Source organism: Lepus europaeus, chromosome 10 (genome assembly GCF_033115175.1).
Source record: "Lepus europaeus isolate LE1 chromosome 10, mLepTim1.pri, whole genome shotgun sequence".
Classification (NCBI taxonomy): Eukaryota; Metazoa; Chordata; class Mammalia; order Lagomorpha; family Leporidae; genus Lepus; species Lepus europaeus.
This window is the reverse complement of record NC_084836.1, coordinates 107,900,351-107,916,565: the sequence shown is the minus strand read 5'-3', so window position 1 is coordinate 107,916,565 and position 16,215 is coordinate 107,900,351. Positions and strand designations below refer to the sequence as shown.

The 16,215-nt window shown below is 41.5% G+C and overlaps 1 protein-coding gene across 1 annotated transcript in view; it reads right to left on the bottom strand.

Moving 5' to 3' along the window:
- The window catches only part of TOP1 (DNA topoisomerase I), a 99,042-nt gene that overhangs the window by 53,050 nt on the left and 29,777 nt on the right, over positions 1–16,215 (bottom strand). The window contains exon 3 of the mRNA XM_062204203.1: positions 15,679–15,781. Coding sequence (XP_062060187.1) covers positions 15,679–15,781 — 103 coding nt within the window. The remainder of the gene's footprint in view (positions 1–15,678; positions 15,782–16,215) is intronic.

The window sequence follows — 16,215 nt, the reverse complement described above, 5'->3', positions numbered from 1 at the left end:
AAGTTCAAGCAGAGGCTCTTGAATACATTAGACTTTCTTTGTCTCCATTTACTATTTTTATTTTTGCAAAGGAGCAAAGGATTCAAATACACAACAGTCTAAGCATAACAGGACATTTTTTCTTATATGACAAAGACTATAGAAAGATCCATCTATTTCTACAACATTCTACCATCTAACAACTATAAGGAAAGCTCTACCTATTTATTCATATTTGATGTAAGAGAGTTAAAATCAACTCACCAAAAATGCATTTGTTGGCTCCGTGCCAGACTCAACACATATTACATATGTAGCCAAGTAAGGGCATTGTGGGGTAAGCAGACCAACACTGTGGATGGTTCCTTTTAGCTCTAGGTTCCTTCTGGCTATAACTATGAAAGGCTACTCACTTCTAGATGGCACTTTGAAATCCTCCTTGTTTCCTCACAATAAAAAAATACTCTAGTTAAAGAAAAGGCATGTTTCTGTGCTAAATGTTAATAAACCCCACTAGATGTGTGGGGCCACTGGGGCCAGTGCTGTGGCGCAGCAGGTTAACGCTCTGGCCTGAAGCACCAGCATCCCATATGGGCGCCGGTTCTAGTCCCGGCTGCTCCACTTCCCATCAGCTCTCTGCTATGGCCTGGGAAAGCAGTAGAAGACGGCCCAAGTCCTTGGGCCCCTGCACCCACATGGGAGACCTGGAAGAAGCTCCTAGCTCCTGCCTTCAGATCAGCTCAGCTCCGGCCATTGCGGCCACTTGGGGAATTAACCAGCAAATGGAAGACCTCTCTCTCTGCCTCTCCTCTCTCTGTGTTACTCTTTCAAATGAATAAATAAATCTTTTAAAAAAAATACAAAGAGGTATTGCTCTTTGAGAAGTCAAATATGACATTACAAGGCAAGAGCCATTAAAATGGTCATACCTGTTTATGCTGGGATCTAGTTCCTGGAATTTCTCCTAGGGAAATAGCATTACATATAAAGATGCTTGTTTTGGTGCTTCCCATGACAAAAAAAGAAAAACAAAACAAAAAAATTCCCCAAGAAACTGGATATAAGTTAAATGGCTAATGAGGCTAAAGTGTGATATATGAAAATGCATAGCTCTTATGCTGTGATTTGTATTACAAATATAAGGAAAATGTTTACCAGAGATGAAAGAAAGTACATAAAATCGTTGCAGCTGTATAAAACATACATACTGTAAAAGACTAAAGGGGCAGGAAGCAAAAAACCATAAGCTGTAGTTTAAGGTGGCAGATGACTCTGAATGACTGTTTTCTTCAGCCCATTAGGGCAGGCAGTCAAGGAGCCTTGCTCATTTCACCAACTAACGTATTCAACAAGTTAAGGAGCTCAAAGGCAAGTGCTCTGAACTGGAGAGCAAGCAGCATCCCAAGTTGATAAGAATAGTCAGGTCTATATGCCTTTCCCACCACATACTGTATTTCCCATACTTAGCATCTTCAAACAGGAAAAAATAGACTTTACCAACAATGAGTAGATTAGGCAATGCTCATCCCAAGAAGTTTATAAGACATTTGTTCTGAACACTTGATTACACAGACGAAAAAGTAGAAACAAATAATGGTATCCAGTTAGGCAGATCCATATAACCTGTGTACATCTGATGTGTACAAAAGTAGTCACAACACGAGAAAGATATCTGGGCTAAAATCAAGCAGAAACTCTTAAATATATCCAGAAAGACAGATGGAAACTAAGTAGAAACAAGACTTTAAGACCCAAGTACTGGCACAGATAGGGGGACAGCCTTGGGCCGGAGCTGTGGCATAGTAGACTAAGCCTCTGCCTGCAGCACTAGCATCCCATATGAGCGCCAGTTTGTTTCCCAGCTATTCCTCTTATGATCCAGCTCTCTGCTATGGCCTGGGAAAGCAGTGGAAGAAGGCCCAGGTGCTTGGGCCCCTGTACCCACATGGGAGACCCAGAAGAAGCTCCTGGCCCAGCTTTGGATCGGTCCAGCTCCGGCTGTTGTGGCCATTTGGGGAGTGAACCAGCAGATGGAAGACCTGTCTGTCTCTCCTTTTGTCTGTCTGTAACTCTACCACTCTAATATACAAATTTTTGAAAAAATGCCCATATTCTCTCTTGTTTAGATACTCCTTTCTCTACATTGCTCTCACCGAGCTGTTATTTATTCATATGTGCCACAAATTCAAATAAGTTTAAGCAAACTTTTTTTAACTCAAAGAAATTTTGACAAAGTTTCCCCACTATGTTGTTTGTTCTTACCATCAGTATCACCATCATTCTTTTCAATGTGTTCTCATAATGTGGTTTTACCAAACTGCAATGCTATATCAAAAAAAACTCATCATTTGTTGTGTGGGAGAGAAGGATAAGAGTTCTCAATTATATTAACATTCTTATTACCAGTTCTCCTTTACTTTTCCAGCTTTAGAATGAGGGTTACTCAACCTTGAACTGATTTATATAACTATATATTCATATATATGTATATATGTGTGTGTATATACACACATACACACACATGAATGGCGTTTTTGTTGTTTTTAAAGATTTTTATTTGAAAGGCAGAGTGACAGAAAGAGAGGGAGATCCTTCATCTGCTAGTTCACATCACAAATGCCTCCAATAGCTAGAGCTCCAGGAACTCCATCCAGGTCTCCCATGTGAGTAGCAGAAGCCCAAGTATTTGGGTCATCATCTGGTGCCTTCTAAATACAGTAGCAGGAAGCTGGATCAAAAATATGGAATAGTTGAGACTCAAACCAGGCATTCCAATATGGGATGTGAGCATCCCAAACGGAACCTTAACCTGCTGTACCATAATACCTGCCCCAGAATTAATTCTTCAGAAGCTTACACACATACAGTCATAAGCACACTGTTGTGATAATACTAGCAGAAAGTTTTGAGATTACTATTCTGTTATAAAAAGCACTATTTTGTTTTTTGAAACATCAGCTGCTAAGCAGTCATCTCTGTAAGTTTTTGCCCAAAAGCAAAAAATCTAGAGATAACTACCCATAATATTGATGGATGGATATTTCCCTCCCTTGCAAAAGTATGTGGAAAAAACCTTAATCTCTAAGCAACCACTGTTCTTGGTGTTCTCACAACAATTATTTCATTCAATCCCCACAACAGTCATGTGAAGTATGGTTTATTATCCCTTATATTAACTTACAAAGTGGCTAAAAGACATTACCGAAAGTTACAATGCTAGAGAGAAACAAGATGGAATCTAAACTTAGCATTAACATTTCCGACTTAAAAGCAACGTCTACTACATTGATACCATTACATTTCCACTAAATCAACACCTACCACTTAAAACAGACTGCTTTTTAGAGACAAATGCATTACAAGTCTTAGATTTGCTATATTAAAATCATTACCATGAAATAGAAACTTTCTAGAACAGAACTTAAATACCTAAAAAGATTAAACCTTTGGGATTGCTTCTCTGTTTGCCTTTCCTTAAAAACCATCTGTGGCTGATTCAAGAATCTAAGTTCAGAAATACTCCATTTTCCTTTACCTTCTTTCCTTGTTCCCCTTCTCAATGAAAGCAATTCTTAAAACATTAGTCTATTTTTCTAGAAAACTCTTTTTCTGTGAGCCTGGCATTATAGTGTAGCAGATTAAGCCACCCCTGCAACGCTAGCATCCTATATGGGCACCAGTTTGAGTCCCAGCTGCTCTACTTCCAATCCAGCTCTCTGCTAATGCTCCTGGGAGGGCAGTGGAGGATGGCCCAAGTTCTTGGACCCCTGAACCCACATCAGAGAGCCGGATAAAGCTCCTGGCTTTGGCCTGGACCAACTCTGGCCACTGGTGAGTGAACCAGCACATGAAAGACACCACTCCCCTATCTACATCATAACTCAGCCTTTCAAATAAATAAAAACAAAAAAATAGGGAAAACTGTTTTTCTGACCTTTTAGCAACCATAGCGTGAGCACACAGCCCTTCAGTTTTTAGCTTTGTTTTCTGCTATCATGCCAAACAGAGATTAGGGAAGAGGAACCAACAATGACAAGGCAATGAAACAGTTCTTAGGCTACTCCAGGAAATCAAACATACTTCCTGTTTGCTAACCAGATAGAAATCTACACAAGAAATTCAAAGTTAATCCTAGAATAGTGAGCCCTGTTGTAGGCTGTAGGTGCAACTAATCCCAACACCAGAATGGGATAAAAGGATGCTCAACTATTTGAGATATAAAAGAAGAGGTTTGGATTTTTATACCAGTTCAACTCAGGTGCTTCAGGGTAAAGAAAGCTTGTAGCACAAGGCATTCCATTGGTGACAGAGAAATTTGGATTTAGGGCCCAACCGTAACACCTATGAACACAATATTATTAGCTCTACTCGTAAAGTGTTGATCTTGTCTCAAAAAATAATAAAATAAAAAATAAAAAAAAAAAGAGGGGAGAAAGGGGAAAAGAGAGAAGAGATGAGGGGAGAAGAGGAGTCAAATTCTTCATCCTTAATGACCACATTGGCAGGAATGTTGACAAATAGCAAGCCCCTCTGCTGGTCTTTTCTAGGAACCTAGCAAAGTAATTACCTGCAGTAGCACAGGCAGTAGGCTAGAGGTCAAAGTCCTAAGATACAAAACATGTCTACAGCAGTGCCATGGAAGTCAGAAGCAGGATATGGTCAGCGGCAGAAAATGGAGCCAATGTGCGATCAGTCAGGGTGACTCATCATTAGGGATTTTCTAACATGTCTTACCAAAAGGCTTAAAACATCTTTCACAATGGTTTAAGTGCTGAACCTTTCCAATGACAGTGAGATGATGGAAATTTTTTTACTAGTGTTAAAGTTAAGTTCATGTATTGCTGACTGCCTGTTTTAAGTGATGTTACCCTTAATTTTACACCGATTCTGCCACTTTTCCATACAAAACAGATACAGTATGTTAAAGTCTCAAAATGGGCTGTAAAACAACTGAAGGCTACAATACTGACCAGTTGGGAGGCTGGAGAATAGAATACTTTAGAAACTTCAGCTAAATAAGCAAACTAAAGTCGAAGGCTTAATACTAATCACTAGAAGTAACTCAAAGGTGAGACAAACACCCACTTTTTTTTTTTTTTTTTAAAGATTTATTTATTTATTTGAAAGAGAGAGAGAGGCAGAGGCAGAGAGAAAGGTCTTCATCCGCTGGTTCACTCCCCAGATGGCGCAACGGCCGGAGCTGCACCGATACGAAGCCAGGAGCTAGGAGCTTTTCTAGGTCTTCCACATAGGTACAAGGGCCCAAGGGCCCTGGCCATCTTTCACTGCTTTCCCAAGCCACAACAGAGAGCTGGATCGGAAGTGGAGGAGCCGGGACTCAAACCTGCGCCCATATGGGATGCCAACACTACAGGTGGTAGCTTTACCCACTACACCACAACGCCGGCCCCAAACACACACATTTTAAGAATAAGTTTAATCTGGAATACTCTGAAGGCCAAAATACACAGTATTGTTCCTAGAACTTCGTAACAGTCATACTTGAAGATGACATATGAATTTACCCTCGAAAGCATGAAACTCTCTCAGAGAAAACACCCAATTATTGGTTATACACAAATGTTAGCTCTCTGACTCAGGGTTTGTATCTATCCGGACATAAGATTCTACCACATCAGCACAGTCCAGACAAGCAAAGTCAATGCTAAAGGACAAATGGAAATGATTGAATTACCTTTCCAGCATGTTGATGCCCACTTTTGCTTCAATTAGCTAAATTCCATTAATAATAATGATAATCCAGGGGAATGGTAAACTTAACTATTTTTTAAAGTGCTGATGGCAGGGCCAGCGTTGTGGCGTAGCAGGTAAAGCCGCAGCCTGCAATGCCAACACACCATATGGGCACCAGTTCACCTCTTTGTTGCTCCACTTCCAATCCAGCTCTCCGCTGATGGCCTGAGAAAAGCAGCGGAAAATGACCCAAGCATTTGGGCCCCTGCCACCCATGTGGGAGACCTGGATGAAGCTTCTGGTCCCTGGTTTTGGCCTCACCCAGCCCTAACCATTGCAGCCTTCTGGGGGTGAACCAATGGACAGATGATCTCTCTGTTGCTCCCTAACTCTTTCAAATAAATAAATACATCTTTTTAAAAAATAAAAGTGCTAGTGGCAAGACCTTTCTGTGACTTCTGTTGAAAAAGCAGGTAACAGAAAAGTATGACTAGCATTCCTCCAAGACACTTGGAGTGCAAGTGAAGGAGTGCAAGTGAAAAGGAAGAAGCAGGGAGATAGCAGTAGGTAGCCAGGAAGGAAATATTTCCCTTCTGCCCTGAAAAAGCATTTGCTGTCTCTTTGGGGACAAAAACTGACACTCATTAAGCATACTTAATCCCCATACCAAAACTCTGAAGTTAAGTATTGGTGTCATTTTATAGATGTGAAAAGTGAGACAGAACAGGATTAACTAACACCTAAGAAGGTGAGTCTATTGAGAAAGAACCAGGACTTACAACTGATGCCAAGTATGGCTCCAAAGTCACACACCCGACCACTCAATTACTTCCCAAACAAAGCAAGAAAGCACCACTGTTAGAGGTAGAAGGAGCCTCCTTGTCTTCTGAGAACAGGACTTAGCCACTAGTGCCCAACTAGCTGCCCATTTCTTCAGGTAGCAGACTCCTACAGGACACAACCAATTAGATCACAGGAGATTCCTGTGAAGAGCTGAGGAGGTTTCAAAGCTATGAAAGAAGGGAAATCAACAGCCCTTTCAAGCAAAGCAGACAGTTAAATCATAAATAATGTTTGTTAAATAAAAGGCGGTGGCACAGAGGGAGGAAGAATAAATAAAATATAAAAAAAGAATAAATTTAAAATTCTAGACTTCAAAAGATGTCTCTGGGAAAAAGGGTGTGGTATACCATTTCCAAAAGGCTCCAAAATGAAGCTTTCTTAATGTTCCTCAACAAAAACTATGCCTTTGTTAGAGTATCCCCTCCTTACCCATGGGGGAGGTGGTCCAAGATCCCTAAAAGTATAATACTAAGCCCTATATTTATGTGTTTGCCTATACAAACATGCTCATGATAAAGCTGAACTCATTAATTAAACACATTAACATTAACTCAGCACATATTTTAACAATCTTAGCATGCAATTTTTTCCCTTTTCTTTCCTTATTAAGTAAAAGAGCTTTATCTTTTCACTTAAGGGAAGCACTTAACAGCTTGGCATATACAAATTGCCAGCAGCCACTACTTTTGCACTTGGCAGCCATTATTAAGTAAAATCAGGGTGATTCCAAAACAAGCACTAAGATACTTCAATGGTCAATCTGACAACCAAGAGGACTACCAAATAGCTCACAAGCATACCACATATATAGTGTACATATGCTAGACAATGGGATGAAATCACATCCCTACCAGGACAGCGCAAAATTTCACCACACTGCTCAGAAGAATGCACAATTTAAAACATACAAATTGTTTACTTCCAGAATTCCCCATTTAATATTTTTGTACTCTGTGGGTGCTAAAACATTTGAAGTGAAACCACAGAGAAGTGTGAGTCGGGTGGGAGGAACCTTCTTTGTAAGTATTGAAACTTTGAGTTGAACGAAATCTTACTAAGTATTTAATCCTCTGTTTGCAGACTGGAGGATAAAAGGGATGTGACCAAGGTTTCCAAAACCAATACATAATCTGAACTCCCCTGCCTTCCTTATCGAAATTCCTTATCTCTATTAATAGTATAAACCCACCACCCAAGATAGAAACCTGTTTTCTGTATTCTATGTCCTCCTTTCTCAGTCATTTCCAATGGCTTCTGCTCCCTTCAAAATCAAGTTCTAAGTTCCTGAAGCAGTGTTGAGCTGTTCTATCTGAAGCTACAATTTCAGGCCTCATTTTCTTCTATTCTACCCTGTGTAATTCATGTGTCCAGATACCTGGATTCCTCCCAAAACAAAGCATATGCTACAATATCTCCATCTTCTATGGTTCTCACTGTCTGGAATGCTCCTCTTTCTAGCCATTATCTTCCCTTGTCAAGATCTTAATCATCATTCAATGGCTACCTCAAATGCTGTCTCCACCATGAAAGTTTGCCAATGATAATTATAGTTTATTAAAATAGGGCTTGATATAATTGAAAATATCAGGGAGCTTAATTAGATGCTATCAGTAACTACTCAATTAGCTTCAGCTACCAAAACTTACAGCTCCAAATTTATCTGCATGACATTCTATCAGGCTTGGTGATAACTATCACCATCATCACCATCATTATCAATTATTTAGGATGTTATAGTTTTCAATGAGCTATCATGAGAATAGACAAGCTTGAAAGTCTGACAAGGCAGGTGTTGTTATCAACACTTGACCAAAGTAAAAAATTAAACCTATAAATTAAACAGCTTGAATTAGAATTCATAGCTTGCAAATGACAGAACTTGGCCTTCTGACTTCTATGTTAGTGCACTTTCCAATACATCACTGACTCTGTTGTGAATGGAAGTGGTACTGTTTCCTTATTTCTAAACAACGCAGCCTTTCCACCTACTACCTATGTTGACTGTCCATTTCCCCTGGACAAATTGATATAGGGTTATGCAGAGGAATGAAATGCTTAGGCCAACAGTTCACAATGAAAGGAGCAGGAAAATCTTTTAAATTTGATTACTTTCAGAAAAATCTCCCATAATTTATGAATGGGATGCTCAATTCAAATGCATTTTCCTAAAACCATACCTTTTCTCAATTTTAATCCAGGTAGAATTTAGGACTTAAGGGAAAACAGAAGCCAAAAACATCCTTATTCTCAGATGTTTTTCACAATGACAAGTATAGATTAGCACTACCAAAATGGCTGGAAAACTACTGCCCTTGGTGTGTTATAGCAATAGTTTTCTGTCTTTCCTAGCTTTCTACAAACCCATTACTCCAGTCTCAGTGCTGGGTTTAAAGTTGGCCAGAGATACAGTAAAAAATTATGGGCAGGCATTGGGCCTGCAAGTTAATATACCCACATCCCATATCAAAGTAGCTGGGTTAAGAATCCAGCTCCAGATCCTGACTCCAGCTTCCTGCTAATGCAGACTCTGGGAGGCAGCTGTGATAAGTAAGGTAGTTGGCATTCTTGCTATCTATGTACAAGCCTGGGAATGGGTTCCCAGCTAATAGCTTTGGTCAGGTCCCAGGTGTTAAAGGCATTTGGAGAACAAACCAGCACCTAGGGGAGTTCTTCCCACCACCACCACCTCCCTGTTTTAAAAAAAAAAAAAAAAGAAGAGGCATGTCATTTTTTTCTTTTTTTAAAAAGATTTATTTATTTGAAAGGCAGAGTTACAGAAGAGGCAAAGGAAGAGAGAGAGAAAACTCTTCCAACTGTTGGTTCATTCCCCAAATGGCTACAATGGCTGAAGCTGAGCCAATCAGAAGCCAGGAGGTGGAGGTGCAAGGGCCCAAGGGCTTGAGCGATCTTCTACTGCTTTCCCATGCCATAGCAGAGAGCTGGATTGGAAGTGGTGCAGCCGGGACTAGAACTGGCACTCACATGGAATGCCAGCATCACAGGTGGCAGCTATACCTTGCTACACCATAGCAGCAGCCCAGAATGTATTTTTTTTTAATTTGACAGAGTTGTAGACAGAGAGAGAGAGAGAGAGAGAGAGAGAGAGAAAGGTCTTCCTTCCGTTGGTTCACTCCCCAAATGGCCACTATGGCTGGTGCTGCGCCGATCCAAAGCCAAGAGCCAGGTGCTTCTTCCTGGTCTTCCATGCGGGTGCGAGGGCCCAAGCACTTGGGCCATCCTCCACTGCCCTCCCGGGTCACAACAGAGAGCTGGACTGGAAGAGGTGCAAATGGGACTACCCCGGTGCCCATATGGGATGCCAGTGCCGCAGGTGGAGAATTAACCAAGTAAGCCACAGCGCCAGCCCATGTCATTTTTTCATACCTTAGAATCTTATTTTCTAAAATTAGACACTTCCTTCAAATTGCTTTTAATTTTTTATATAAGACTTAGTATTAAAGAAAGAAATTTAAGAGAACTATCTTGGTAACATCCTCGAGTTTGGTAATTCCTTGGTATCTGTAAGAGTAGTCTTTTACTTCTTTTGATAATATTTATGTATTTTTTAAAAGGATGTGAAGTTTAGGCCGGCGCCGCAGCTCACTTGGCTAATCCTCTGCCTGCAGTGCTGGTACCCTGGGTTCTAGTCTCAGTTGGGGCACCGGATTCTGTCCCGGTTGCTTCTCTTCCAGTCCAGCTCTCTGCTGTGGCCAGGGAGGGCAGTGGAGGATGGCCCAAGTGCTTGGGCCCTGCACCTGCATGGGAGACCAGGAGGAAGCACCTGGCTCCTGGCTTCGGATCGGCACAGTGCACTGGCCGCAGCGCCAGCTATGGGGTTTTCATAAGGTCAAAATTGGATGAGGTTAATATTTCCCAAGCCAGAAATCTGGAGCTGGAAGAGAAAAAGGCAGTGTGTAAAATGGCCTAACAACTGAAAATCTGAGCTGCTTATGACATCATTTGAGAGAGAGGAACTTGTACTTAAATCGAAAGTTTGGCTATACAATTAATTTTCTTAGGGGAGATTTTTTTTTTTTTTTTAAACTTGAAGAATACTATAGTGCAGACTCAGGAACCCTGGTCTCTCATCCTTATTCTGCTACCATGCTGCTCTGTGACTTTGGGTACATGTTCTCAGATTCCTGTGCATTCAAACAGAAAATAAGATGAAATGAACTTTCAAATATGCTCATTATTATCCTTATGTTGCACTTTGAAGGGGGACAATACAGAGGAATCAAATAAAATAAGGAAGATGCGATTTGCTGGGAGGTGGGTCCATACCCTATTCAGTCCCAGCAGAACAGCTACTCTCTCTTGGCTAACAATCCAAGTCTGAAGTACTGCTGTTATTGGCTGCAGAGTAACAGCTCTCCTAGACTTTGGTACTGAGTACAACCTGAAGATAAATGATGGATGCCAATATCCAACAGGGAATGGAGGGAGACAGCAATGTTTGATTCCTCATAAAATATGGCCACAAAATTATCCAGGCTTGCTTCGCAAATTTGGAAACAACAGAAGTACTGTGGAATAGAACACGCAATAATTGTTAATTATTCTGAGTTTAAGGAATGATTAAACAATCCTCTAGGTGTTCTTAATCTGCTACAGAAGAAAACTGAAAAAACTATCACTACTAGGTAAATTCTAAGTCACTTAATAAGAAACACAGTGCACCAGTTTTAATGGACTGTAACATACACTTGCTTTGTTGCAAAGAGGTTTGTGTCAGTAGAGGTCAAAACAGGAAGTATTTAAAACTCGATTTACAACACATTAAAATGTCTTAAACTTACATAGAAACCCAGGGCTAGATTTACTGATATACAGAAATTCAGGCAAGGTTTTTCCAAGGTAAACAGGCCATTATTTTCCTAAATATTCTGCTTTAAGATGAAGAAAATACCCAGAGACACAAAAGTATGCTCAACAAACTCTTGATTTTGCCTACGCTATGATCTTGAAGAAGTGTGCTTTTAATAGATGTCATCTCTTCACATCTATAGAAGAGTCCACAAAGAGCCTCTATATTTGTTAACTCCTATAATTCCCCTCTGAACCATGTATTAATGTAAAGAAGTTGAGTTGAGGAACATTTGGTAAGCTATCAAACATCACAGAACTAAATGAATGGGCCAGGAATAAGACTTCTATATAGAAGCTACTAAGTTACTATAGATTTTTCAAGAAAAATTATACTGAAACCACATCAGTTTTAAATTTTTCTGAAGAGAAAGGTCCTATTGAGTGGTTCATTCCACAAAGGCCCTCAAACGCCAAGGAGCTCAAGTCAGGTCTCCAACATGGATGGCAGGAATCTAACTGCTTGAGTCATCACTGCTGCCACCTAGGGTGTTCATTAGCAGGAAGCTGGAATAGAGGCTAGAGCCAGAACATGAGCACAGGTATCTGGCTAAACTTATATCCCAAAGCCCTTTAGCTATCTTTCTCCTACCACAATCATAAATTATGGTTAGTGAAGTAGATGGACCAGAGAACATGAGATCAGTATTTAAAAATTTTGTCTTTAAAATAATCAATAAACACACACACACACACACACTGGGGAACGGCACTGTGGTGCTACAATGCAATGCCAGCATCCCATATTAGAGCGCGAGTTCAAATCTTGGCTGCTCCACTTCCAATCCATACTTGGGTCCCCGCCACCAGGATAGAGTTCCTGGCTCCTGGCTTCAGCCTGGCCTAGTTCTGACTATTATAACCACTTGTGGAATAAACCAACAGATGGAATATCTTTGTATCTTCTGTGTTGCTTTCTGTGTCGCTCTAGTTTTCAAGTAAATCAATAATCTTTTAAATTAACAAAAAACAACAAAAAATTTGTTTGAAAGACAGACACACAGAGGAATAAAGAGCAAGCTTTCATATCCTTTGGTTCACTCTCAGAAATTTGACTGTTATTGATACGCGACAGCATGGATGATAAAAATTAAAAACATCATCCTAAGGGCAAATAAATCAGACAAGTATTAGATGATTCCATTTATACGAGATACCTGTAATAGGGAGATCAGAGACAGAAAGTAGAATGAAAAATCTATGTGGAGGGGCCATTTGACTTCATGGCTAAAATGCCTGCATCCTGTGGCTGGTGCTGTGGTACAGTAGGTTAAGCCATAGGATCTGACACTTGCATCCCATAGCAGAATGCTGGTTTGACTCCTGGCTACTCCATTTCTGATTCAGTTTCCTGCTGAGGCACCTGGGAAAACAGTAGAAGGTGGCTCAAATACTTGGGCAACTGTTACCCAATGGGAGACTCAGATGGAAATACTGGCCCCTGGCTTTGTTGCCGTTTGGGGTGTGACTGAATATCTTGCTCTTTCATATAAGTAAATCTTAAAAAAAAAAAAAAGGCTGCATCCTATAGCAGAGTACTGGAGTTCAACACCCATCTCTTGCTTCTGACTCCAAATTCCTCTTAATGCAGACCCTAGGAGGCAGTGGTGATGGCTCAAGTATTTAGGTTCGCACCACCTATGTAGGAGACTTGGATTGAGTTCCAGCTCCCATCTTATGTCCATTTTATGTTATGTATATTTTGCCACAAAAACACAAAAAGCTGTTTGAAAAAGGGATAACCAAAGGGAAATAGTAGCTATCCTATAGAAGATTAATAAAAATAAAGAACAGATGCAGACAGCACTGGTTCAAGTCCTGGCTGCTCTGCTGCTTCCAATCCAGCTCCCTGTTAATGCACCTGAGAATGCAGTGGATGATGCCCAGGTTCTTGGGTTCCTGCCACCCATCCTGGAGACCAGATGGAATTCCAGGCTCCTGGCTTCAGCCTGGCCCAGCCCTAGCCACTGCAGCCATTTCGGGAGTGAAAGAGTAGATGGAAGATTTCTTTGTGTTTCTCCCTCTTTGAGAAATAAATAAATCTTTGAGGTGGGGTGGGAGGAAGGAAGGAAGATAGGAGATGTTCTACTCATACAACATTTACTCATTGATTGAATAAATACTCATACCAGTAAATGCCAATTATCTGTCAGGTATCTATTTCCATGAGCTTTTTAAAAATTTTTCATGTCAATTAGATGAAGTTAGTTGACACTGTTCATATTTTCCATATCATTAGTGATTTTCTATCTACTTGTATTAATGACTTGTGAAAGAGGCAGTAAGGCCGGCGCCGCAGCTCAATAGGCTAATCTTCCACCTGCAGCGCCAGCACACAGGGTTCTAGTCCCGGTCGAGGCGCCAGATTCTGTCCTGGTTGCCCCTCTTCCAGGCCAGCTCTCTGCTGTGGCCCGGGAGTGCAGTAGAGGATGGCCCAAGTTTTTGGGCCCTGCACCTGCATGGGAGACCAGGAGAAGCACCTGGCTCCTGGCTTCGGATCAGCACGGTATGATGACCACAGTGCGCCAGCCATGGCGGCCATTGGAGGGTGAACCAAAGGCAAAAGGAAGACCTTTGTCTCTCTCTCTCTCTCATTGTCCACTCTGCCTGTCCAAAGGAAAAAAAAAGAGGTAGTAAAATCTCTGAAAACTATATGAATGAAAATGGAAACCAAGAAGATCAAGTGAACGAAAAAAGGTCACAGATGTAGCAGATGATTATTTTTTAAAAAATTTATTTATTGGCCGGCGCTGCGGCTCAAGAGGCTAATCCTCCACCTGTGGCGCCGGCACACCGGGTTCTAGTCCCGGTCGGGGCACCAGATTCTGTCCCGGCTGCCCCTCTTCCTGTCCAGCTCTCTGCTGTGGCTAGGGAATGCAGTGGAGGATGGCCCGAGTTTTTTGGGCCCTGTACCCACATGGGAGACCAGGATAAGCACCTGCTCCTGCCTTCAGATCAGCACGGTGCGCCGGCCGCAGCGCATCAGCCGTGGCAGCCACTGGAGGGTGAACCAACGGCAAAAGGAAGACCTTTCTCTCTGTCTCTCTCACTGTCCACTCTGCCTGTCAAAAAAATAAAAATAAATAAATAAAAAATAAAAAATTTATTTATTTACTTGAAAGTCAGAGTTACACAGAGAGGAGGCAGAGAGAGAGAAAGTAGAAGACGTGGTAGAAGATGGCCCAAGTCCTTAGGCCCCTGAACCCACGTGGGAGACCTGGAAGAAGCTCCTGGCTCCTGGCATCAGATCAGCGCAGCTCCAGCCGTTGCAGCCAACTAGGGAGTAAACCAGTGAATGGAAGACCTCTCTCTGCCTCTCCTTCTCTCCCTGTGTAACTCTAAACTTTCAAATAAATAAATAAATAAAGTGCTTTATACAAACACACACACATACACACACACACAAACACACATCAGTAAGATAAACTACTGAAGTAGTTCTAAGGGACTCTAGAATGGAAACATGTCTTTGCTACACTACATGCCACACACCTGTCCCACAACTGCCTTTAAATCAAAATCAAAGCATAAATCTCATTTTCAATGAGTGAGTTTAACCACTTGCCTCCTACATCAAGAAATAACATCAAAATGAACAAGAAAAACATCTTTCTGTATTTGTAGTTATTGGTTTTTGTGGGAGCCAGGGGAGCTGAAACCCTCTGATAACTTGATGAACACTAGGAATATTCTACTCTAGATCATCACATAAATTCAACTTTTTGTATATAATTTCATAGACCGCGGAAGCCCAAGTTAAGAATTTGTAAAATACAGTCTTTAAATAATAGAAAGAAGGAAGGAAAAAAGATCTCAGCTCCCCAGACCCGTCACCTTATACAGAGGCAAATATATGGACATTTGACTACACACCACAAAGTGTTACAATGAACCCATATGTTGGGGCCGGTGCTGTGGCATAGCAGATAAGGCTGCCGCCTACAGTGCCAGCATCCCATATGGGCACCGGTTTGAGTTCCGGCTGCTCCACTTCTGATCTGATCCAGCTCTCTGCTGTGGCCTGGGATAGAAGATGGCCCAAGTCCTTAGGCCCCTGCATACAAATGGAAAACCCAGAAGAAGCTCCTGGCTTTGGATCGGCACAGCTCTGGCCTTTGTGGCCATCTAGGGTAAAGGTCATCCTCTTAGCAACATTAATGTCATATATAGTCTCTGCTTACTTTGTTATACCTGCTATTTACCTATGAGTCAACTTAATGCCTATTCCAGGTAAACCAAGCAATGGCCAATATACTGCCAAATGATGAAGCAGGTACTTGCTGATTCAATCCTTACCTGTTGCTATGCTTGGACTTTTCCCGGTCCTTGTCTTTGTCCTTCTTGTGCTCTTTGTGTCGGTGTTCTCGATCTTTGTGTTTATCTTTATGTTTATGAGAATCTGCAACCATAAGAGGTGAGTCAGTTAAAAGGAGTCAGGAGCTATCTTCACTCTCTTACCTTAACAAACTGGTTAAGAAGCACAATGATTCAGCAGCCGTAACAGCACAGCATATTCCACAAGAAGATTTCACAAAAGGTCCAAAAGAGGCACCCCAGCACCCTGCAACTAATACCAAGAAATTTATAACACTAAGATGTGAGGAAAAAAGGGAGGGGAGCCAACTCCACTAGAAAATGAAGGAACAGTGTGACATTCTTCTCCCTTAGATCTGGTGTACTTTTTTTTTTGACAGGCAGAGTGGACAGTGAGAGAGACAGAGAGAAAGGTCTTCCTTTTCCATTGGTTCACCACCCCCAATGGCCGCCGCGGCTGGCGTGCTGCGGCAGGTGCAGTGCGCTGATCCGAAGCCAGGAACCAGGTGCTTCTCCTGG